The sequence below is a fragment of the Plectropomus leopardus genome, chromosome 16 (assembly GCF_008729295.1).
Source record: "Plectropomus leopardus isolate mb chromosome 16, YSFRI_Pleo_2.0, whole genome shotgun sequence".
Taxonomy (NCBI): domain Eukaryota; kingdom Metazoa; phylum Chordata; class Actinopteri; order Perciformes; family Serranidae; genus Plectropomus; species Plectropomus leopardus.
In genome coordinates, this window is record NC_056478.1 from 21,709,492 (window position 1) to 21,731,966 (window position 22,475).

Here is a 22,475-nt window from a genome sequence, read left to right on the forward strand (position 1 = left end):
TATTTCAGGCATAGTTCATAAAGAGGACTTAACTATAAATATAGATTTTAGGATGTCTCTAGAAGAATAGTTTAACACCAAAGCTGATCAAAAGTATTTTTAAAGCATAACTAAAATTGTTATTTTAACTTCCCTTCATTACAAATTAGGGGTGTCAATTCAAGTCAAATGACTTGGACACGAGCCACAAATCTGATGACTGAAGACTCGACTTCACACAATAAAAAAAAGGCTTACAACTCAACTTGGACTTGTATATCAATGACTCGTGATGTCACTTGGACTTGGGCCTTTTGACTTGAAAATACTTGACATTTTTACCCAGAACATGTAGGTTGAAAATTACAGATAGAAATGCAACAACTTCCAACGAAGCAAGCATTAGTGGTTTTTGTAAAATAATATATTATTACTCTGTTATTAAAATGGCATTACACTTGGTGAAGAGTGTCTTATGACTTGTTTAGGACTCAAAACTAAAAATTTAGGACTTGGGACTTAACTCACAACTTTAATGAAAACACTTAAGTTACTTGTGACTTGCAAAATAATGACTTGGTCCCAACCTTTGGTGAAAATGTTATGAAAGGTTCCCTAACTCAAAGGGGAACTTGGCCAATTTTCCAAATTCATACATGTTACTCCTCTGGTCTAAGACATTTAATAATTATTACCAAACATGAACAGCTCTCTCCCAAATCCAAAAACTAGAATACTAAAACCCAAATTTGTGATTTCATATTGTATAAAGTCTGGAGCTTCTCCATAGACAATTATTGGTGACAGATGTTCTAGATGACACTGCGAAGAGCCAGGGGAATGACCTGTGTATACGGGAACATTTTGTGCTCCGCAGATGAGAACACTACAACAGAATGAAACTTATTTCACCACAAAAAGAGAAAACAAACATTCAGTGCGCACAAAAAGTCAGGCTCTTATTAATAGTCTATGGAGCAGCTCCAGACATCAGAAGTTTGAGATTTCCTTCTGTGATTTCTGGCTCTGAGAGAGAGTAGCTCATGTTCACAAATATTGCCTGGACTTACTTAGGCCACTGAAATGATCCCCCTTTAAGTCAGCCACCAATCTCAAAATGTCCTAATTCTGAGCTGCCACAAGAGGGCAATATAATCAATCACATAGTCAAGACAGCAAATTGCACTGTAGTGATATTTGATATCTTCTATCTTGTACAGTCACAGAAACATGCTTTTTGTTGTCTTCGACAATGCGCTGTAATGTCATGCCTTTTCTTCTTTTTCTCCTGTTCAGACATAACACATTCAAACTCTATTCAAACATAATTCCAGCTAGTTGGCATACATGGATGAAGAGATGAACAGGGAAAAGTAAGATACAAAATGTTACACAACGGCACATCTTACAGCTACATTTTATCAACATCTACAGAAAAGTGTACTGTAACAGTTAATTTCATTACATACAACAACATCCCATGACTTTTTCAACACTTTCAAGGATTTTAATTATTGCATGATCGAATCCTGGAAAAAAAGATCCAAAACTCGATGACTATTTTAGGTTTTCAATGACCGTGGGAACTCTTATCAGTATCATTACAGCCGGAGAATCAAGTTTCAGTTTGGGCATGATTTAACATACTTTTTAATGGAAACAACTCAACATTTGTTATTCAAAGTTTCAAAAATGTTTAAGAACTTTAAATCTTTTATGCAGGAAATTCACTCATTCTTTTATAAAGCAGGAACACAGGTAGAAACCCTCTCAGCAAAAAAACTGCTTTGTTGTTCAACATATATCTTTCTGGAAATACAAAAAAACAAAAATTGCACTTGTGCATGAATTTGTTTATTAAATGTTATGTGTTTGACTATTACAACAGTGAGCATTTACCAGTGCATTTCCTTTTCAGTCATCCTTTTTAATCATTCCAGTTATGTTAGGATAATATTTAGTGTCTGTTAACGGTCCCGTAGCGTCAGAATCAAAGGAAGGTGAGTTTAACCATACACATGAGCTTTTCATGGTGCATTATGATCAGATTTTTGCCAATGCCTTTAATCAATTGTCATGTAATTTAGAGAAAACAGAGGAAAACAGGCGAAAACGTAACCATGAACATAACCAGTCTGATTAGAAAATGAACATGCATTCATCAGTTGTTTGTCTCCAATGTGTCCTGAGGAACCACATTTCCATTGCACAATTGAACAATTTTGAGGAACAGTGCACTTGTTGGTTATCACCATACCCTGACATGAAAACACACACATTACCAAATGTTTGGTTAATTCATCTGTTGGGGTGGGGTTTTCCCACTGAGAAATGGACCATTTTATGGTTCATTTCTTAAAAACACATATAATAGTTTGACAGCAATACAAATCTCAAGTCACTTTTCATCAGTATTAGCCAATATCGATCTGTATTTTTGTGAGATACAATAAAAATTCTGCTGCATATCTGCTGTCCATTATGCATACTGTTAATTTCTTGCATTTCTTGTCCCGCAATCTCAAAACAGCCGACATCTCGCAGTCTGTAACTGCACTCTCAGACCACAGATGTGGTGCTCTCTGGATTGATTCGGACCGGCCTGGTGCTCTTTCTCAGGTCTTGCAGCTGTTTGGCCGGCTTGCCCACGCCCTCCTCAAACCTGCGCTCCACCACCGGCAGCACGGTGTCGTGGAGGAAGGTGGCATTCTGCATGATGAAGGCCTTCTTCTCGGGGTCCTGCTCGCAGCGCAGGCTGTAGTCCACATGCTGCACAGCCACCAGGATGATCTCCCTCAGGCTCTCTAGCAGAACCATGTGCAGCTCGGGGAAGTAGAGCTTCAGGCCTTCCTCCAGGAAGCTCATCATCTGCTTTGTGAAGGCCACAATGGTGTAGCTCAGGTTCACCCAGCAGTCGTCGCCGGTGTATTGTTCAAAGCTGCCCATGCCACAGCTGCGCATCTCATCCTGGAGAAAAAAAGATTCACGTGGTAATCTCTTAACAGTGATTTAACATATTGTTATTTCATGGAAGCTCAGACATGTGCTGTCGTTAGCACCATCTGCTCGGTCTTTCTTAAGAAAAATCCTCTAAACGCAGGTAGAAATCACTGTCTACAGAGGTTAAAATTGGTCAACTGTGCTGCAACAAAGATTATTTTTAGTTCACATTTTCTCAACTAATCAATCAGTGTAATTTATAAAAAGGGAGATAATGGTGAAAATGCCATATCACCTTTTCTTTTTTCTTTTTTTTTTTTTTTTACTTCAGATGTCTTATAAAATACTGAAAAGTGTCAAATCCTCACAGTAGCTGGACATTGTCTCTCAATCAACTTAAAATTTAAAGGTCTACTGCTGTAATATTCAATTTACAGGTGGCAGGTGGCCCACTGACCATTGTTTAATTCACAGTGGGAAAAAATGAATTCACATTGCATTTTTTTGGACTTTGAATTTACATAAGGTGCCAGAGTGTTTAAAAAAGCATCCAAATTAAGCTTTGTTGATTTAAAAAAAAATGTCAAGGGGGGAGATCCCCCAAACCTCCAAACAGAAGTTTTAAGGGGTTAAGCCACAGATGTCCTAAAGTCCTCGAAACACCCTGAAAAATACTGATGAATAAAAACAGGCAATTCATTTATCATTCATACTGTGAAATATTACTGATAATAGTTTATTTACTGGCTGCTGGCCTCCTGTCATATTGCAAAAGTGACGCCCGGGCAAAGCAAGTTCAGTGTCTCGGTTTAGTGTGTGACATTTAGTGACATCTAATGGTAAGGTTGCAGATTGCAGCCAGCTGAAACTTCTCCTTGGTGCCAGAGTTTCGAAAAACTATAGTGGCCGATGCAAAAATACATGACTGGTCCTTTCAAGAGTCGTTGTCTGGTTTATCTGATCTGGGCTACTGTAGAACAACATGACAGACCCAATGGAAGAGGACCGGCTCTGTATGTAGATAGAAATGGATCTTTCTAGGTAATAAAAACACAATTGTAAGTTTCAGGCACCTATAAACTAACAAAAACATATTTATGAATTTTACATTTCATTTCTGCCAAGAGATGCCCCTAAATCCTACACACTGAACCTACAATCAGTTAACTGTTTCAGCTCTAAAGCTCATCAACAGAAAACTGAAGCAAAAAAAAAAGCCACAGTACAAAAAAACACCAACATGAAATCACCACAGACAGTAAAAACAAAAGAAAAGTGGATGAAACACGAAGAACATAAAACTCCACCTTGAGTTTAGCCAGAGCCTCAGGGGTCATGAGGTTCATCCTCCTCCACATCTCTTCAGAGTTTCGGTGCTTGGTGGCCTCGATGATGATGTCCTTGTAGCTCTGCAGAGCCGCTTTGATGTCTTTGACCAGCAGGGACTGCAGGGTGAAGGTCAGGTCCAGGCCGATTTCAGTCAGCTGCTGGCAATGCTCCTTAGCCACCTTAACGCACTCTGCTGCCGTCGACAGACTCTCCTTACTGTCAAACACCTGATGAAGACAGAAAAGCTCACTTTGTTAGGATATTTTTTTTTGTGATTTTAAAAGAATAAATACACTTTTAAATGCCTTCGAAGATTTTTTTTTGTGCTAGTGTTCTGATTGCCAACAATTATCTTGAAACTAACAGGTAAACAGGTAGTTAGCAAGTTAACTGAGTAGGAATGCAACAGTTTGTGATTAACTAACCCAACTCTGGAAGCAAACTGTCATAATGCCCCAGTTTAGCCTCTCAAGGAAATAAACCCAAACAGCTGTACATGGGATAAAAGCATTTTCTGTGTACAAACTTTAGGAAGTGAGCATGTTTTGGCTCAGTATCAATATTTACAGTTCAATATTTTTTAAGGAATAAAAAGTATCCTAATAATAATAGTCTGAAACGAAATTCCAGTTCTGACTTTTAGTTCAGCTGCATTCTTTAAATGGTTGCAGAATAAAAAATATGTTTATGTTTTCGTATTTGTAAAACTGCATATTTTTCCTCTCACGGGCTACATTACTAAATCATCTGTCCTGCCATTCAAACTCCCCTACTGAACAGGCTGTTAGTACCCACCTGTTTACTGAAGGCATTCACAAACATCCTCATGGCTGATTTGGACCAGACCACGAAGGCGGAGTAGCAGCCCGTGTTCCCTGCAAAGTCCATCTCAAACTCCTTGGCCGTCTCCAACAAGCTGGTGAAGAAGATGTTGCAGAGTTTGTGGATGTAGAGCAGCGTGGCTCCCTCTATGCGGAGCTGCCGTATGGCCGTCTGGACTGCAGCGGCGCGGTTCTTCAGAAACAGCTCGCAGGCCTTGGTGGACTGGCCTGCAACACAGTCAAAAAACGATTTAAATACTTGATTTAATGTTGTGAGACTGGGATGATTTGTTTAAAATGTATTTTAACATGTTATAGTTACATACTCTATATAAGGGGTTTAAGGAAAACTCGTACATGTTTTAACTTAATACCTAAACATTTGTTTATTTGTAGCAAATACATGCTATCTTATAAGGGATTTTTTTTTTCTCCATCACGATACATCAGAAAACCTGGCAATTTGGAGAGGGCTTTAAACAACATAATTAAGAAAGATGAAATTAACACAGAACATACCGGAACAGTCATACAATTAAATAAAATGTAATATTTTCAGATTTTTCCTTTAAATACTTAGAAAATATAACTCAGTTTAGTTGGTGGCAAGTCAAAAATGTATTTCTTAAGACTCCTGTAGGGGACACTTTTAATTAACAACCTCAATATTTCTAAACTCCTTGCTGGGTCACTGTCTGTTGTATGTGTCTTCATTTTTATTATTGTCATATTTAACTAGTTTATTTATTTGTATTTTTCGCACTTCTCGTGTTAGTATGTTTCCGAGGTGTAATTTTGAAACTCACAGATATGTGCACTACTAATATGATTCAATACTGGAACTGAGTAGAGTGTGATAAACCTGGTATGATAGTCTGATTTATCTCAGCTGTACTGGGAATATTGTCCACACCAAACCATAATGTATAAAGACAAATATTTTGCTACTTTTGGCAAAATCCAAATCTAAAACTTAGTAAAAGTTTAAATACCTAAACTCTGACTAAGTTTACTTGCTCAAATTAAAATGATAACTTGATTTATAACTTGCAATTCTTGAAAAAAATGCTGAGACATGTCCTGCTTTAATTTCTGTTTGAATTAAAAGTTCATTGCTCTTTAAAAGGGGTGTAATCGTTATTATGCTATTGTATTATCTCTATATCCGAATTATAAAATGGTGTTGAATGACAAATATATTGTTAAACAAAAGTAGTCATCGTGACACATGAATGTAAATAGATATTGGTGAAGTGGATTAGTGTATCTGCAAAGAAAATCACATTTGTGTGTTTGATGTGTGAGGTGCTGTTCATTAACCTAGTCTGATCAGCTGGGACACAGCCCTCCTGGTGGCTTTGGGTCCACCACGAAGCGACCGATCTGGAGACAACTCGAACACCAGAACCTCTGTCAGCTGCCGAACACGCTCATCCACCTTCAGCCTGAGCTCTTTGACCCTCTGGTTGACTGGCTGGTCTTTGAGATACTCATTGAGCTTGTCCAGCAGGTCCACCGCACCCTCAAAGTCTCTCTGGGCGATGCAGACATCCAGATCCTCCGGCAACTCCTGGATCCACTCGAGGCTGAGGTCAACGCTTTCTTCAGCATCTACTGGCTCATCATCATCCTCATCAAAAGGATTGGTGGACACCTCAGCCCTCACAGGAGATGTAGGGACCTCCTCCTCTTTCTTGTGCCTGTCCTTGGTGACTTTGTTCTTCTTGGTTTCGTCCAGGATCTCCAGCCACTCCTTCTTGATTTTGCTGTTCTCCGCCTGGAAGATGCGACTGTCTGGGAACATGAGGATCTTGAACATGTCCTTCATGGGAGGGTTGTCCTTTACATTGACCACAGCGAAGCTCTCCAGGTCATACAGGGCGTTGTATTTGTACTTCACGGTTCCTCTGCGGTTTGGCAGCCAGGTGGCGATTAACAAGCAGTCGTTCATCAGAAAAGCGTGCACCTTCTGGATGGGGGACATATTGTCAACATCAAACTCCACAAGGTCCCCATTGTAGACGAGGTGCCTCCCTGGGGTGTCCATGATGTTTTTACCCCCTTCCACTTTCTCCAGCAGTGAGGTGAGCGTCCTCTGCTTCAGCTCCTCTGTTTCTTTGGGGAAAGCAGCCTGCATCTCCTTAGAGGTCTCATCTTTGTCTGTGGACAGCAAGGCCTGAGTGATGCTCTCCATGATGCTCTTCTGCTCCGTCAGGATGTGACTCAGCTGATACATCTCGCTCTCCAGGTAGGAAATCTCTTTGGCCGTCTCGATGAACTGTCTGTAGTTCTTGTAGACATTTTTCTTCAGGTTTTGAGCCGTTTCGTCGGCCAAGTTTTGGATTTTTTGACGATGCTCCTGCAAATCTCTGTCGCCATCGGACTGCTGTGACAGCTGCTTGACGTAATTTTGAGGGTCGAAATTAGGAGATTCGAGAAGCTTCCGTAGTCGGTTTCCCGTTTCCGACATCTTCTGTCGTGTGTGTGTTTGCTTATTTAGACTAAATGTTGACGAATGGGCGATAAATGCAGACAGAGGAGCAGTTTATCAGTTCATATCCGCTTGCAACCTAAACAGGAAGTTGACACCCTGTCACGTCACGGGATTCGGATAATGAGATGGCCAACAAATCCTATCAAAATAAACTTTTGTAATTGAAATGTGGCCGTTCGTAGAAGTCCGTCGAGTAACAGTTTGAAATAAAGAGTAGATTTAAGACTTAAATTGCTGTTTGTTGTGATTTATTTAATTAGCGAATTACAATAGAAAAACCCCGAGTGCATTCCGTTTTGGCCAAATGTATGAAATAAAGAAGACAACAATTCCCAGAGTTCTTTGCTACGGTTTGAAAGAAATTTGTCAAGTGTGCGAGAGTTACCAATGTCATATTAAGAGCACAACGATTTAAAAGCATTGGTGTATGCTACAGAAAGGCAAACGGTTGTAAATTTATTATTCAGAATCTACATAAAAAGACGAAAATGTCTCGATTAATCACACACTTCTCCTCTAAAAAAAATGAAAGCCGCTGGTTTATTTTCAGAAATTTTATTTTGACATTCTTAACGGATATACTTTGGTCGCTACTTGAGAGTGTTGACGCAACAACGGTTGGCGCTACCTGATATGTATTGGACGGACAATTCGTAGACTTACTTTCGTCCAACATGAATATATGGATGTTTTAATTAGTATTTAATATTTTACAGGTAGTATGTTTGTGAAACTGCACCCTGGCTCCAGTGACTTGATTGAGAGCTCTGTACAAGCTACATTGGCTAGTTAGCTTAATCAAGCTAACGTAAACCAAAGCTACGTAGCCAGTTTACATCAGCTTTCTTAGTGTTTGTGTTGTAATGGATGCAGATCTTCTGCTCGCCATTCAGCTACAGGAACAGTTTGACAACGAATACGAGACATCAGTTTTATCAAACAGCTTTGAGAACAATGACTACGGACAAAGCAGTAAGAAAAAGAAAGTGGAGGTAGCTGGAGGTGGCAGCGATGTTGTTCCCTACTGGAAGCCGACTGTCCGGCCCGAGAGGCCGCTGTCCATCGTGGACGAATCCTGGGAGATGTTGGACCCTAACCCCGATGTCAGAGCCATGTTTCTGGAGTTCAATGATACTTTCTTTTGGGGGAAACTCAGCGGTGTGGAGGTTAAGTGGAGCCCAAGAATGACACTGTACGTAAGCTCTAGTGTTATGATTTATTTTGTTGTCAAAGATCAAAACCAAACTGAATGTAAATAAACTGATAGGTTTTTGAATGGGATTTGGTGTGACCATAGCAGAGAAGGGTCTGTGTCACGGTTTAAACTTCCCAGCACACCTGTGCTGCTATGTATTTTTTTTTATTTCTTGTGGAGTTCATTAAAGGGCTGGCTGCCTCTAATGTCTTTCTAATGTCTGCTTTCTTATAGGTGTGCTGGCGTGTGTTCATATGAAGGCCGAGGTGGACTGTGTTCAATCAGACTCAGTGAGCCTCTACTGAAGCTACGACCAAGAAAAGACCTGGTGGAGGTGAGATGGATGAGTTACACGGATCTTGCTTTTGCAGAAGTGATTTTGAGTATTTTATCATATATATCCCCTGCAACTGTCATAAAAATTAAAATATTTAAAAATATTTAAGATACTTTGCAGTACAAAGAAGTATAGCAATCATGCATACAAAAAAGGATCAGAATACCACTGAAGACAGACCACACCAGTAGTATAAGTATAGCGCTTAAGTTTTAACTATAATGGTAAAACAGCCTATTAAAAAGGCTTGACATGTATAAAGATAGTGTACAAACACCGGGATTACACATTAACAAAGCATAAGAAAGTGAAGCAGTGTTTCCTACAGAATTAGGATCTGTGTGTGGTGGTAATTGATCAGTCAAACTGGTCAGATCAGATTAATGTATGAGAAGAGCAGCTGCTTTAGAGGAGAACAAAGCAAACTGTAAGACCCGGTGCAATTAATGGTTTGACTTTCACTTCTCCCGCATTCTGCTGCTCCATCTGTGCCCAGAGTACACTCTGAAGTCCAGGAGAGTGTTGCAATGCAAAACCGAACAGTACATATATTCCAACAGCACTCCTAATGAACGGTCCATCTTCAAAAATATGAAATCAATTTGTGGCAGCAGATGTTTTGATTGTGGCAGGCCACCACAAATAAATTAATGTGTGGAGAAACCCTGGGTGAAGAGAAGTATTAGGTCAGCTCAGGTTAATACTCCAAAAATTCCTCTTATACACTGTAGCAGCTCTTCCTCTGAATTTTTCTTGCATGTCAAGACACATTTTGCCTCCAATTCCCAAGTCCCAGCAGTAAATGCCTGTGTATGATACTGATAATTGAAATGCAAAGAAAGAACACACATCCTTTTATAGTTAGAGCCCTTATACTTTTTGTTTCCACAGACTCTCCTTCACGAAATGATCCACGCTCTGCTGTTTGTGACCCAGAACAACCGAGACCGAGACGGTCATGGTCCAGAGTTCTGCAAACACATGAATCGGATCAACAACGCCAGTGGGACGAAAATATCTGTAGGTGTATCTTCTGATATTGTCTTATCTTGTCTCAGGATTACAAAGAGATGGCAGCAATAAAATACACCTTGTCCTTGTGTCAGATCTACCACAGTTTCCATGATGAGGTGGATGTGTACCGGCAGCACTGGTGGAGATGCGACGGGCCCTGCCAGAACCGCAGGCCCTACTTTGGCTACGTGAAAAGGGCCATGAACCGGGCTCCATCTGCTCAGGACCCCTGGTGGGAGGATCACAAGAGGTCGTGTGGAGGGACATACACCAAGGTCAAGGAGCCTGAAGGATATGGTAAAAAAGGCAAGAAGGATGGCAAAAAGGACGACAAGACCTCAGAGAAAAAGGCCCCGGGAAATGGAAAGCCTTCAAGTACAAATACAGGTGATACGTTTCTTCCTCTACTGTAGTCATACGTTTTAGATACTGCAGCAGCTCTTTGGGTTGATTCAATTTTGCTAGATTTTTTTAGAGAATCCATTCAAAGCACAGTGTAAAAGTCATGGTTCCCACAGTCATGAAAAACCCAGAAAAGTCATGGAACTTCACATTCACATTTTCCATTTTTGCATTTGGACAGACATCTCAAATAAAGTCTATTACCTGACTCTGAACTGGTATCTTTTTCAGGTTCTGGATCACAGGATATAAGGAACATTCTTCCATTCAGCGGCAAAGGTTACCTACTCGGAGGGAAGTCACAGACCTCCACATCTGCCTCCCCATCTCACACACCAGTAGTGCCTTCCTCTCCAAAGAAACTCTTCACCCCTTCATCTCCAGCTAAAAGTCTCAGTTCTCCTGTTGGCCCTGGCCTGTATAACAATGGAATCTCTAGCACCTTTCCCTCCATCAGACCAGCTACCTCCACAGGGCAGAAGCCACCTATAAAGAGGTCTGTCAGTAACACAAGAGTTTTTGTCAACATCAACGGCTCGCCAGTGAAAATCCCCAAACCCAACCGCAGCAGCCAAGAAGCAGATAAAGTCAAACAGAGGTCCATCGAAGAACTCTTTAAAAGCCCAAGAAAGTCTTCCACCTCAAACACAGAAACTAAAAGAGATTCATTAACATCACCCAACAGTGCAACTGCATCTTCCATCTTTGCTAAACACCAAAATATCCAAGCAGCTTTGCCTCACAGAACATCTCAGCCTAGTCCCAGCAACTCCAGTCACTCTGTCGTTTCAACTGGAACCAAAGGCAGTCCTGCTAAACAAACACAGTCCAAGTATTTTAATAATTCTAGAAGTGACAATACATCAGGAGCTGCTGGTGCTGCTCAGGTATCAAGGAAGAGGCCGTGGGACGACCGCGGAGGCTCATCCAGCATCTTTGACTTCTTCCAGAAGACATTAGGAAGCAATTCAGCAGCCTCGAGGGAGCAAGTGGAGGCAAAATCACCTGCAATGCAGCAAAGGACAGCCTCCTCCACACCCGCTTCTTCTTCTTCTTCTTCTTCCCTTCATTCCTCTGCAGAGCTGCACAGTTTTACGCCTTCCTCTTTGTCTTCCTCCTCTGCAGTGATGGTCAGCTGTCCTGTGTGCCAAGCAAAGGTGCAGGAGTCAAAGATCAACCAGCACCTCGATTCTTGCCTCTCTTAAAAAAAAAAAAAACATCTTTTAAAGGAATACCTCAAGCACAAATTATCATTTGAATGTCAGTTATTCACCCTTTGTTAACTTGTATTTGTAAAGAAAACATTTTTTCTCACATGAACGAATAATTGGAAAAACAGCAAACATTCTTGATGAACTAAAGTAAAGGGGGACCACGTTTGACAAGAGCAAAAATATAACAAGTCTCATTTATTCAGTCGAATGCTCACTACTTCGGAAATAAAAATTGATTTTTACCAAAAATTCACAATTTAAAAGACTTCCACATACCAGTAGTGTGTACGGGTAACTCATCTGTATCTAAGACTTTTAATGCAAAGGTGTTTTAATAGTAAGGTTTTTAGCAAAAATGCATCTGTTTGAAAGGTACTGAGCATGTGACTGGATAAATGAGACTTATTATTTAAGTCTGTTATTCTGTAAGATTTGTGTGAGAGTTTGTAAACAGATGTTTTGAAATAGTTCTTTTTTTTTTAATAATGTGGCCCCCAATTACTTTAGTTTATCAAGAATGTTTGCTAGTTTTAGAGTCTGCGAGAAAAACACAGTTTTCTTCACATACTCAACATAACATTGGGTGAGTAATTGTTATACAAGATGTAATTTCTGGGTGAAGTATTCCTTTAAACTGGCTCAAGAAGTTTCAGGGAGTATGCTGTGTTGAGTTTTAGTGATTTTATGTGATGTTGCACTACATCTTCTTTGAGTTTCTCAGCAAGTTAAATGACTACACTTTTGATGTGAAAAGAGTAGTTGGGCAGGTTTTATTATCAGAGTAGATGGTTTTCTTTGTAGCTGTCAGTATATTACCTCGACATAATAATGACATCCTTTTCTCATGAGTGCCTGTCTGACAGTTTGTGCCTTTAGTGTACGATGAGAGCAGGCCTAAACAGAAATTGTCGGTTACTTGACTTTTACTTGAATTTATAATGTCTTTTTCATCAGGCTACACAAACAAAAATTCTCTAAAGTATCTCTGATGGCAGAATACTTTTTTGTGTACTGTGCCAAAAATTGAAGCATATTTGTTCTAACTTTGTCATATTTTAAGGATGACATTCTTATATTTCTTTCTATCACACTGTCCAGTTCTGTAAAAAGATCTTAATTGTTTCACTGAAAGGCTTCCTACAACCTGCATGGATGAGATTAAATATATATTTAAAAGCTAAATCATCAGTTTTGCAGTGAGGCAGTTGGGGAGAGTTGACAGTATGGTGTGAGCTCAGACCAGTGTTGGTCTGAATCCAGAAGTTGTTGTTTTATGTGTGTAGAAAGGTTATTTTTGCTTCCTCTGGGGGCGGATGTATTGGCTCTTGTAGTCTGATGTTATCCTCCACCTCAAATCGGCATCTGCCGCCCTTCAGACCAGCAGGAGACAGACTGACCTCTGCTGATCTGAGGGAATCACATTTCAAGCTTGTCAGCTATTTATTTCTGCTCATCTTCACATTTATGCAGCACCCATCTGCAGGGTCAGGCAAGCACAGGTATCTGATTGTGCCGAGTAATTTAGCGATGCCGATGTGCATCATCAGTCAGATCTGAAGATCTTTTACATGCTGTTTTTGACATTTTAGTATTTTTAAGTTTAAAATGCTGATTTCACTGCTACAACATAAGAATTTTGTATCTGTACATTTCACTTGTAGATGTTTTGTTTGTAATATATTGGATTTTGTTGCCAAATAAAATATTTTTACTGTTCAATTTACATGAATATTTTGTATGGAGTGTAACTTATGACAGTATATAACAACTAATAATGGCATCTAATGATAAAAACTCAAACCTCATGAAATAATAAATGGCCACAACACTTACTAAATGTTCATCTTTTTTTTTTTTTTGGAATAGTTTAGTGTTGCCTCAAGCAGTGTGAGCCTGTAAAGTCTTGTAGAGTGCATCCAAAAGAAACAGCCATGATTGTCCTAACAGTTCATAGTGAAAGAAGTAGTACTGGAGACAGATGACAGGCAGACAGAGGGTGTAACAGAGCTGGTGGGTGAGCAGGAAAGGGGGAGAAGGGGGAGGGCAGAGGTCAGACAGGGGGAGGCCAGCTGCTGATGGGGACTACGCCCTCTCCCTGCAGGACAGACTGGAGCGACGCCAGCAGTAGTGACAAAGGATGTCAGCATACACCCATCCCATTTCAATTACCACAGTCTGCCGCTGCACATATTTGTAATTACCATTTGGCTGCACGTGCAGCACAATTCAAAGTGAAGAACGGAAGTGGACAAAAGAAAGCATGTGTTTTTATGTATCACAATGTGATAAAGAAAATGTCCTTGAATGCAACATACTGTAGCTGAAAGCACAAGAAGTCATTTTTTAAATTATTTTTTTTACTTCTTTCTAAATCAGATGAAGTTAAATCAAGAGTTTTTGATCAAATGTACCTTTTCATATGTATTTCTAGTGTGTAAAAAGTATGCAGGTAATCCAATTATCAGTACAACAATATAAAAATTCTTCATTACAAAACAAATCCTACTAAAAGGGACAGTTCATCCAAAAGTCAAATATACATATATTACCTTTTAACAGCAGTGCTATTTGTTAATTTATATTGTTTTAGTGTGAGTTCCTGAGTGTTGGAGATGTCTGCCTTTTCTCCAGTATAATGGATGTCGATGTTTCACAGCTTGTGGTGCTCAAAGCACCAAAAAATAAATTTGAAAAACTCAAAAGCAATGCCTCTTTCCAGAAATCATGACCTGCTTAATACACAGACCTTGTTGTGAGCAGTTTCATGTAGAAAGTTTTATCTCTAGTGAACTACAGCTGCTAACCATATCCCCATGCAGAGCACTTGTAGTCAGTATGCACATTCCCACATTGAGAAATTACTCATTGTTTCCTGTTGTCAACAGAAGGAAGAGGCTGTTTAACTCATCGAGTGGCCCTAGAGCAGGATTATGTCAGGTACTTTTTTTACTCCTGACAGGACCTGAACGCTTCATTTTTGATATGTCTTCCACATAGATTTTGTTTGTGATTTTATTCTATAAAACACAGCACCATACACCCATCGTTACTACAATACCCCCCCCCCCACACACACACACACACTCAGCGACTCAGCAGAAGAAAACTCATGTCTGTGACAGCAGCTGTTCTTAGCGGACACTCCTCTTCCTGACCTGCTGTACTCTGACACACTATAGGAAGCTGCCTCCTCCAGACACACACACACACACACACACACACACACACACACCTCATTCCCTTCAGACCTATTGTGTCTCTCTGACAATGATGCATCCCAGGCAGGCTCCAAGTTCAATGCAAGCCTGTTCTGTCAGCCAAAATGGGACTGTAGCACACTTTAGGGCGATTATTTCTGGAAGGGGTGACAGTTTTTGTTCTCACTTGTTTATCAGTAAATGCTGATTATGTTGTTTTTGGGTTTTTTTTTTTTAAATATATATTGTAGCTTTTGTTGTGTAAAATATGTCAAGTGACCAAACTACTGGTTTAGAGGGACATGGTTTAATTTCAGTTTAATTTTTTTAACTTAAATGTTCTCTTTATGTGATCATTTATGCTTGTTTTTTTTTTTTTATCTTGCTTATGATAATTAACCATCATAAGGATGAATGATGATGTTGTCACATGTTGCTATATTCAGTGAGCACCTGTGATTCCATCCATGATTTAGAGAGTGGTGGAAAACCTCAAATGACTCATTTATTATGGAAAATGCTGAAGCAAATATTCTATGTATGGTGAAAAAAAAGTATCTTGTAAAGCAAAGCAAATGTACAGTACTTGCACCATAGAGCTGAATCTAATGATAACTTTCATTACATAAAGGAAGTACTGTGGTCATGTTTTAAATACGTTTTTTCTTCTTTTTAAAAAAAATCAATATTGGTTGGATAATATGTAATGCATTTAATTCATATAGTGATGTATGGAATCATTGATTTGAGAAATCTGTAAATCTTTTTTTCACTTTATTATACTTGTTTTTATTTTTATTTGTTACAATTTATCACTTAATGACTTTATTAAATGTCAGAAAATAGTAAAAACAAACAAACAAACAAACAAACAAAAAGCCCTAGAGCCAAAGGTGACGTCTTCAATTTGGCATTTTGTCTAAACATGAGTCTAAAACCCAAAAATATTCAATTAACATTGACATAGACAAAAAACAGAAAATCCTCACATTTGGGAAGCTGGAATCAGTAAATGTATTTTTCTTTATAAATGATTTAAATTATTTATTAATTAGCAAAACTGACAGTAAATCCAGTTGATGGATAAATTGTACAACATCTTTTATAAAGAGATATTTGGAGGGTTTAAGATTAGACATAACAACACATCAAAAAGGACCTTAAGAAGGAAAATTGGAGGTGGGAAATAGAATTTAATAAATGAAGGCAGGTAGAATGAAAGACGGGCAATGAGGTGTATGTCTTTTTGTGCCTGCATACTTACTGTAATTTTTTTTTGGCCTTTAGCAGGATATTGCTTTCCAGCAGAGACATAAGCTGATATCTTTAGGCCATTATTAGCCGGCCTACGCTAAGTGACGGAAACCCATTGTGCTTTTTAGCAAGGCAGATTAACAGGAGCCTGCCACGGTTACATGCATCCCCAGGGGGTGCCATCATACGCCTAATCCTTTGATCTCAGGGGGCAGTGATGATGATGGTGGTGATGAAAGCTTATACAGGGGTCCTTCTGCTCATAAAAGCCTCACACAAAACAGATTGTCCTTGATCAGTCTAAACTGTGCAGCTGTGGACTGTCAGCTGATGGCTAATTGTTTTGAGAGCAGGATTAGGCCGCACAGAGGGGATGTGATGCATTTTCAGGGCAAACGATGGTACTGTGTTGTATGATAGCAGTGAATTAAAATAGTTGAATTGAAAGTCAAATTGGTAGTTGTTCGAAATAACATGATTTTCTCTTATGTTTATACTGGGCTGTGTTAAATAACAGCCTACACAAGTAAGTTATATGTAAAAGGTGAAATAAGTAGTAGTCCAATTTGGGGACTTAAGAATTATATCCTTCTCTTTGCAGATGATGTGTTTCTGATGGCTTTATCACACTGTGACTTCCAGCATGCACCGAAAAGCTTTGCTGCAAAGGTGGATGTCTGGAGTGCCTTGCTCAACCTGCTGCCCCTGCAGATGGATGGATGGATGGATGGATGGATGGATGGATGGATGGATGGAATGACAAACAATAACAGAGAACTAAAAAAACAAACAAATATCATGTGTTTGTGTTGGTACAACAGCATATTCAAAGTTCCACTCTTACTGATTTAGCCTCATATCACTAAATAACTTATTCCTTTGATTTGTGACAGCAAAGTATCATCAAATCATTATTTCTTTGAGCTTTAAGTGTCTTTTTTCAAGCTTTAAACCCAGCTGTTGTGCAGGCTGCTTACAAGAAGCACTTGATGAGTGTTTGACTTAACTGTAGGAAATGAGTCAAGTTTAATGCATTTCAGTAGGGCGATTAGGAATACCAGCCATCATCCATCTGCCTGACTTTGTGTGTGTGTGTGTGTGTGTGGTACAGCACATGCTCTTTTTGGAGCGTGTGTGATGCTTTTGTGTGTTGATTTCAAGGTTATTGTTGTATTATTGTTGTGACGGGGCTGCAGCATTGGGGGGAAGTGAAGCCCACCATCTGTCCTTTATATTCCACACTATTGTCCTACACACACACACAAACACACACACACTCCCATCATGACCTCAGACCCTCTGTCTACACTCTGCTGGGGGAAACTCTATCAATTAGTTTTATTGTAGGGACTGAAATGAACACAATCTTACATTAAACTGATTGGAAGACATTTAGTTAAATGCTGGAAAGTAAAAGCTGTTCATGTTACCAGGCAGTAGTTTATGTTTTAGCAATATACAGGCCATTTACCAGTGAAGATAAAAAATAAAAAAATAAACATTTAAAAGAATATGATTTAAAATTCCTTAATTTACTTCAATAATTAATAAACAGCATCTGGGTCTTATTTATGATTATGAGATAAAAAAAAAAAACAACAACTAATAAACACACCAGTGTGTCCCATAAGTGTAAAGACATTATTTTTATTTGGACTCAAATGTTGCATGTTTCTTTAATCAATGGATAATTTAACTCATAAGAAAATGAGTGTCTATTAATCAGTATTGGAAATGTGATAGCCAAATGCCTTTAACTTCGAAAATGAATTTATGTGTCTTGTTTCTCATCATAAATACTTATCAGTAACTTGTCTCATTTCTGGCCTAAATATATTTCCTTTTTAATCTGTTCTAGTGCTCAAATAATTTTGTATAGAAATGAAAAGTATATATAGTGTGAACCTATACATAAATGAAGACGATTGTTAAAAAAAGACAGTTTTCCTGCCTCAAAGTGTTTGCAGGGAGACGCCCAGCAGCCACTGTGTTAAAAGGACAGGAAGCGGATTTTACTACTCAGCCACAATCCAGCGCAGTCAAGTTCACAGCAATAAATCATAACAAGACCGGAAATACATATTATATGTAAAACCCTGAGTTTTTTTTAAATAGTTTGACAAGCTGTAGGGTACTGTAGGCTTTACCACAAAGTATATTTCTTACGTTTGATTTATATTGTTTTTTAAAGAATAATTCATCTTGAACCACGTAAAGATCCATATATTTGTAAAATTATGTAAATAAGTCGCAGTGGGGTGGTGGAAGTAGTAATAGTTTTCGGCCTGGAGATTTCTTCGCAAAAAAATATCTGCTAAAGCTGAGTAGCATTATTTGTTTTGATTATAGGCCTATTTGACACCTAGAAAATGTCAACCATACAGAGAAGTCCCCAAAACAAACAAACAAACAAACAAAAAACATTTCGAAAACATTTTTTTCTCACCTTAAAATGATCAGGGTCAATATTACTACTGCCACTACCACTACTACTACTACTACTAATAATATAGTGCATGTGTTCTTTTGCTGATCTCTAAATTGTATTATGTCACTGAGAGGTTTTGCATTGGTAGCCTACAACACAATACATGGGTAGCCCATATTAATTATTAATTAATTCGTTAATTTTATTCAGTATAAAATATATCATATCATGGGTAGAGAACATGGTAGAAAAGGCCCATTTGTGGTCAAATGGAACAGTGGCAAACCAATATGTCTATTTACTGTAACCTTGACTCCGCGTCAAAGGTTAATAAATGAATAACACTCCCTGTACTGCGCATCAGGGATGCTTTTGTTTTGATAACGGTACCGGAAATCAAACTAGTTGAATCCGGCTACTTGACGTGGCGTCGCTGGCCGCCCTGAGCAGAGAAAACCACGGCTGTTGCTCGGTTTGTTTGGTGCGGGAGACGGCTGGTTATTCTCAGCGTTTACAGGATTTAAGGACTAAACAGTCAACTTCGGTGTTTATAATACCACTTGTTCGCTCACTAACTCACAGGACAATGAATGGTAAGTCAACTAACGGGTCGCTGGGAGGAATGGCCTGTATCGAGGGTCTGCCGCCGCTGCCGAAGAGCCTGAGCGGCTTGCTGAACTCAAGCGGCGGCTCCTGGAGAGAAATGGAGAGGATGTACGTGAAGAAAACCATGATCCAGGACGACCTGAGCCGAGGCAGGAACAACGCCGACAACCTGCTGGCCAACAAGCCGGCCAACCTCGACGCTGCTCTGGCTCTGCTGCGGAAAGAGATGGTAACATTTCAGGGAGTGTTCATTATATTTGACGAAAAGAAAGTGCTGTTTTTTCACCATTGGTTTGTCGTTGCCGTGTAATCTCTGTGCTGTGTTTGTGCGTTCGCATCCAACCAAATTCCTCAAAGAAACTGGTGGTTTTATGTTACCTTGCTTTTGGGCAAACTTAAACACGTATTAAAACACATTTTAAAGATTTTCAAAAAAATATTAGAAACTTCTGGTAAATTCGGCATAAATACCATTTACCATAGACCAATTTACAATGATAAAAACATCAGTTTTCAAGGGTAGATCTCCCTTTTTTGCAGCACTTGGACTTTTGAGATAGCACAACCTGACAAGCCCTAAATGATTGCTCGATTTTGTGCATTAGTAGCTCTGTTGACTGAATTTTATGTTTGAGGATATTGTGAAAAGACCCCATTAATTTCCAAATGCATCTTTTTATGTACTACCCACCATGTACAGTCGATTATGAACCCGTGAAGATAAAAAAAAACACGATTTTCAATAATGAAGTCTGGAATTAAGACTACCAGATACAAAAGAACCCAGGATCAAGTAAAAGCTTTGCAGTGGGTGAGGCAGATTAAGCCATTTAGCTCTTGCTGGTTTTTGTTCTAAGCTTACCTTTTAGCTCTGTATTTCAGTTGTTTTTTTCATGACACATGAGCTTGTACAAAAACCTGTAGTGAACTAATATGTTACATTCATTGAGGTGCACACTCCTGTTCACTCCCATGCCAGCAGCAAGGATTTTCATAACTGAACTGGACCAGATTTCAATATTAAGGTAGACTCCTCCATGGCTCTTGGTCAATACACAACAATAGCCAGTTTCATCATATCCAGTAATTTAGACTAAAGAGGTCAAACTGTTGCTGAAACTCAATCCTTTTGCCATTTGGATTTTTGTTACAGGCTTTACTAAATCCTATTTCTGCTCATGCTTCACTCTTCCTGCAGCACGTTCCCTAGTCGGGGCTTATTGCTTTGTTGCTGTTAATGTATTACCATGAGTTTGTAGTTGACATTGTCTAATAATTTGTCAATGCCCTATATTTTTAAATCTCTTCATTGCTCCCCAGTTTATGGCGTGCAGGACTGTTTTAGCTGTTTGAACTGACTCTGACCTGCACGTCTGCCCACTGTAATTTGTGTGGAAGACAATGCAGTGACCCTCAGTTCATACTGCACTGTCAGCTGAGTGGTATGCAGTAGAAATGCCCTTTTCAACCCTGCCAAGAGAAGTTTTTTTTAGCTTTTAAAGGTCCAGTGTGTAGGATTTTGGGGCGTGAATTTGCAGAAATGGTATATAGTATTCATAACTACGTTTTCATTGGTGTATAATCACCTGAAAATAAGAATCGTTATGTTTTTGTTACCTTAGAACGATCTGTTTATATCGACACAGAGAGTCCACCATGTTTTTTCTACAGAAGCCCAGAGCGGACAAATCAAACGCTGGCTCTAGATAGGGCCATTCACACAGGACCTTTAATTGGTAATATCAAAATGTCAGGTAGAGGTACAACTAAGGAATAGTTTCCCAGTTTATTCTTTTTGTTATATTTTTAGATTAAGTAATAAAAATGAATATGTCAGAACACTGTTAAAACAAAAATACAAACAGACCATCAGACTTGACTTAATTTGTCCAACCAACAAACAAATCTAAAAATACTCAGTTTTCAAATGTATATAAAATGCAGCAGATTCATGAACAAAAGAGTCTGGAACCAGTCATAAGTTGGCAGTTTCTATTGATAAATTACTTCAAGTTAAGTAACAAAAAAAAATACTGGAACAATTTGTTAATTATCAACATTTTGATCAAATTATCAATTCATGGACTATTTGTAATAAGATTGTCATTTGTCCATACTGGATTCTGTATTGAAAACATCAAAGCAGCAGAGGACTTTTACTTGGACAAAATTAAAGATATTTATTTACTGATATTTAATCAGTAGGAAATGGTGTGTTTGATGCTCAATTTTTTCTGGCAGAGGACCCCCAAATCCTCTGTTACATAATTGATTCTACAGTATAGAAACTGAACCTACGCCCATACCAGTCACAGATCATTTTAAGAGAAATCTTGTATCACCTTTAGTTTTTAAGCATCATGGAAAAGCATTTTTTATGTTTAGCTCAAGAATTTTAAGTACACCTCGTCTGAAATGTACAATTTAGTAATTAGGATCTTAATGTCGCCGTCTCTAGGTGGGTTTGCGTCAGCAGGACATGTCCCTGCTGTGCCAGCTGTGGTCGCTCCATGAGTCCATCCAGGAGTACAAGGGCAGCTGCCAGGACCTGAGCGCCGCCTCCAGCCTCAGCATGATGGATAACGGCTACTTCGACGAGGATGACGAGTATTACCCAGAGCCTGGTGCCACCCCTACTGGAGAACAGCCGGATGGAGAGGTTGGAGACGGGACGGCAACAATGGCAGCGGCCAAGAATGGGAGCAGCAGCAAAGACGACAGCTGGGACTCCTTTCACGTTACCATCTGAGGCCTCATTCTCAGCATTTTTCTGCAGATGGATAACTTTTTTGGGGGGTTAAGAAAGACTTGAGTTAAGCTGGAGCTGAAGCCTTGTGAGAAGAATGAACTGGTTGATTAGAGATAACAGCTTATGGTGTCTCACTACCATAACAGACTCCAGCTCGACTCTCATCCTCCTCAGGTGAAACACACCCCTGCTTGTGCTGCAGATCTTTTTTCTTTTTTTGCAGCGTGACCAGGAGCTTCATCAGACTGTGGAGCTGAGGGGTCGGGTGTTTTGATAAGCGGCTTGTTTACTCCCTTTCAAACTCAGGAGCTGAGTTGGATTGTATTCCAAGACTCCATATACTCAAAATTAGGCAATATATATTATTTCTTTTTATAAACAGCTCTGCTGCTGCTTCTGTATCAAGCGGTTTTGCTAGCCCGTCACCCTTTTTGGCAGAACATTTTTTACATATTCGAAAATATATGAACAAAGTTGTATTATTTATTATATAATATAAAATAATGAGATATTTGC

At 39.2% G+C, this 22,475-nt stretch overlaps 3 protein-coding genes across 3 annotated transcripts; 2 read left to right on the forward strand and 1 right to left on the reverse strand.

The window, feature by feature from the left end:
• Nucleotides 1–1,817: 1,817 nt before the first annotated feature.
• On the reverse strand, nt 1,818–7,633 carry exoc8 (exocyst complex component 8). The gene is made up of 4 exons (XM_042504053.1): nt 6,390–7,633; nt 5,044–5,297; nt 4,227–4,475; nt 1,818–2,946 (listed from the first exon to the last, which is right to left on the reverse strand). Exons 1-4 carry the CDS (start codon nt 7,537–7,539, stop codon nt 2,539–2,541), a joined length of 2,061 nt encoding a protein of 686 aa, XP_042359987.1. The 5' UTR covers nt 7,540–7,633; the 3' UTR covers nt 1,818–2,538.
• Nucleotides 7,634–8,174: 541 nt separating this feature from the next.
• On the forward strand, nt 8,175–12,129 carry sprtn (SprT-like N-terminal domain). The gene is made up of 5 exons (XM_042503448.1): nt 8,175–8,755; nt 8,993–9,092; nt 9,987–10,115; nt 10,202–10,496; nt 10,743–12,129. The coding sequence occupies exons 1-5, from the start codon at nt 8,427–8,429 to the stop codon at nt 11,714–11,716; spliced, it is 1,827 nt and encodes a 608-aa protein (XP_042359382.1). The 5' UTR covers nt 8,175–8,426; the 3' UTR covers nt 11,717–12,129.
• Nucleotides 12,130–19,046: 6,917 nt separating this feature from the next.
• Nucleotides 19,047–22,475, forward strand: fam89a (family with sequence similarity 89 member A). The gene is made up of 2 exons (XM_042503272.1): nt 19,047–19,439; nt 21,669–22,475. The coding sequence occupies exons 1-2, from the start codon at nt 19,191–19,193 to the stop codon at nt 21,957–21,959; spliced, it is 540 nt and encodes a 179-aa protein (XP_042359206.1). The 5' UTR covers nt 19,047–19,190; the 3' UTR covers nt 21,960–22,475.

Coding starts and splice junctions, on each gene's coding strand:
- exoc8 (XM_042504053.1), bottom strand. CDS start 7,539: ATGTCGGAAACGGGAAACCGACTACGGAAGCTTCTCGAATCTCCTAAT. Junction 5,298..6,389: donor GTCCCAGCTGATCAGACTAG/GTTAATGAACAG, acceptor ACTGTGTTGCAG/GCCAGTCCACCAAGGCCTGC. Junction 2,947..4,226: donor AGGCTCTGGCTAAACTCAAG/GTGGAGTTTTAT, acceptor TTTTTTCTCCAG/GATGAGATGCGCAGCTGTGG.
- sprtn (XM_042503448.1), top strand. CDS start 8,427: ATGGATGCAGATCTTCTGCTCGCCATTCAGCTACAGGAACAGTTTGAC. Junction 8,756..8,992: donor TGGAGCCCAAGAATGACACT/GTACGTAAGCTC, acceptor GCTTTCTTATAG/GTGTGCTGGCGTGTGTTCAT. Junction 9,093..9,986: donor CAAGAAAAGACCTGGTGGAG/GTGAGATGGATG, acceptor TTGTTTCCACAG/ACTCTCCTTCACGAAATGAT.
- fam89a (XM_042503272.1), top strand. CDS start 19,191: ATGAATGGTAAGTCAACTAACGGGTCGCTGGGAGGAATGGCCTGTATC. Junction 19,440..21,668: donor CTCTGCTGCGGAAAGAGATG/GTAACATTTCAG, acceptor CGCCGTCTCTAG/GTGGGTTTGCGTCAGCAGGA.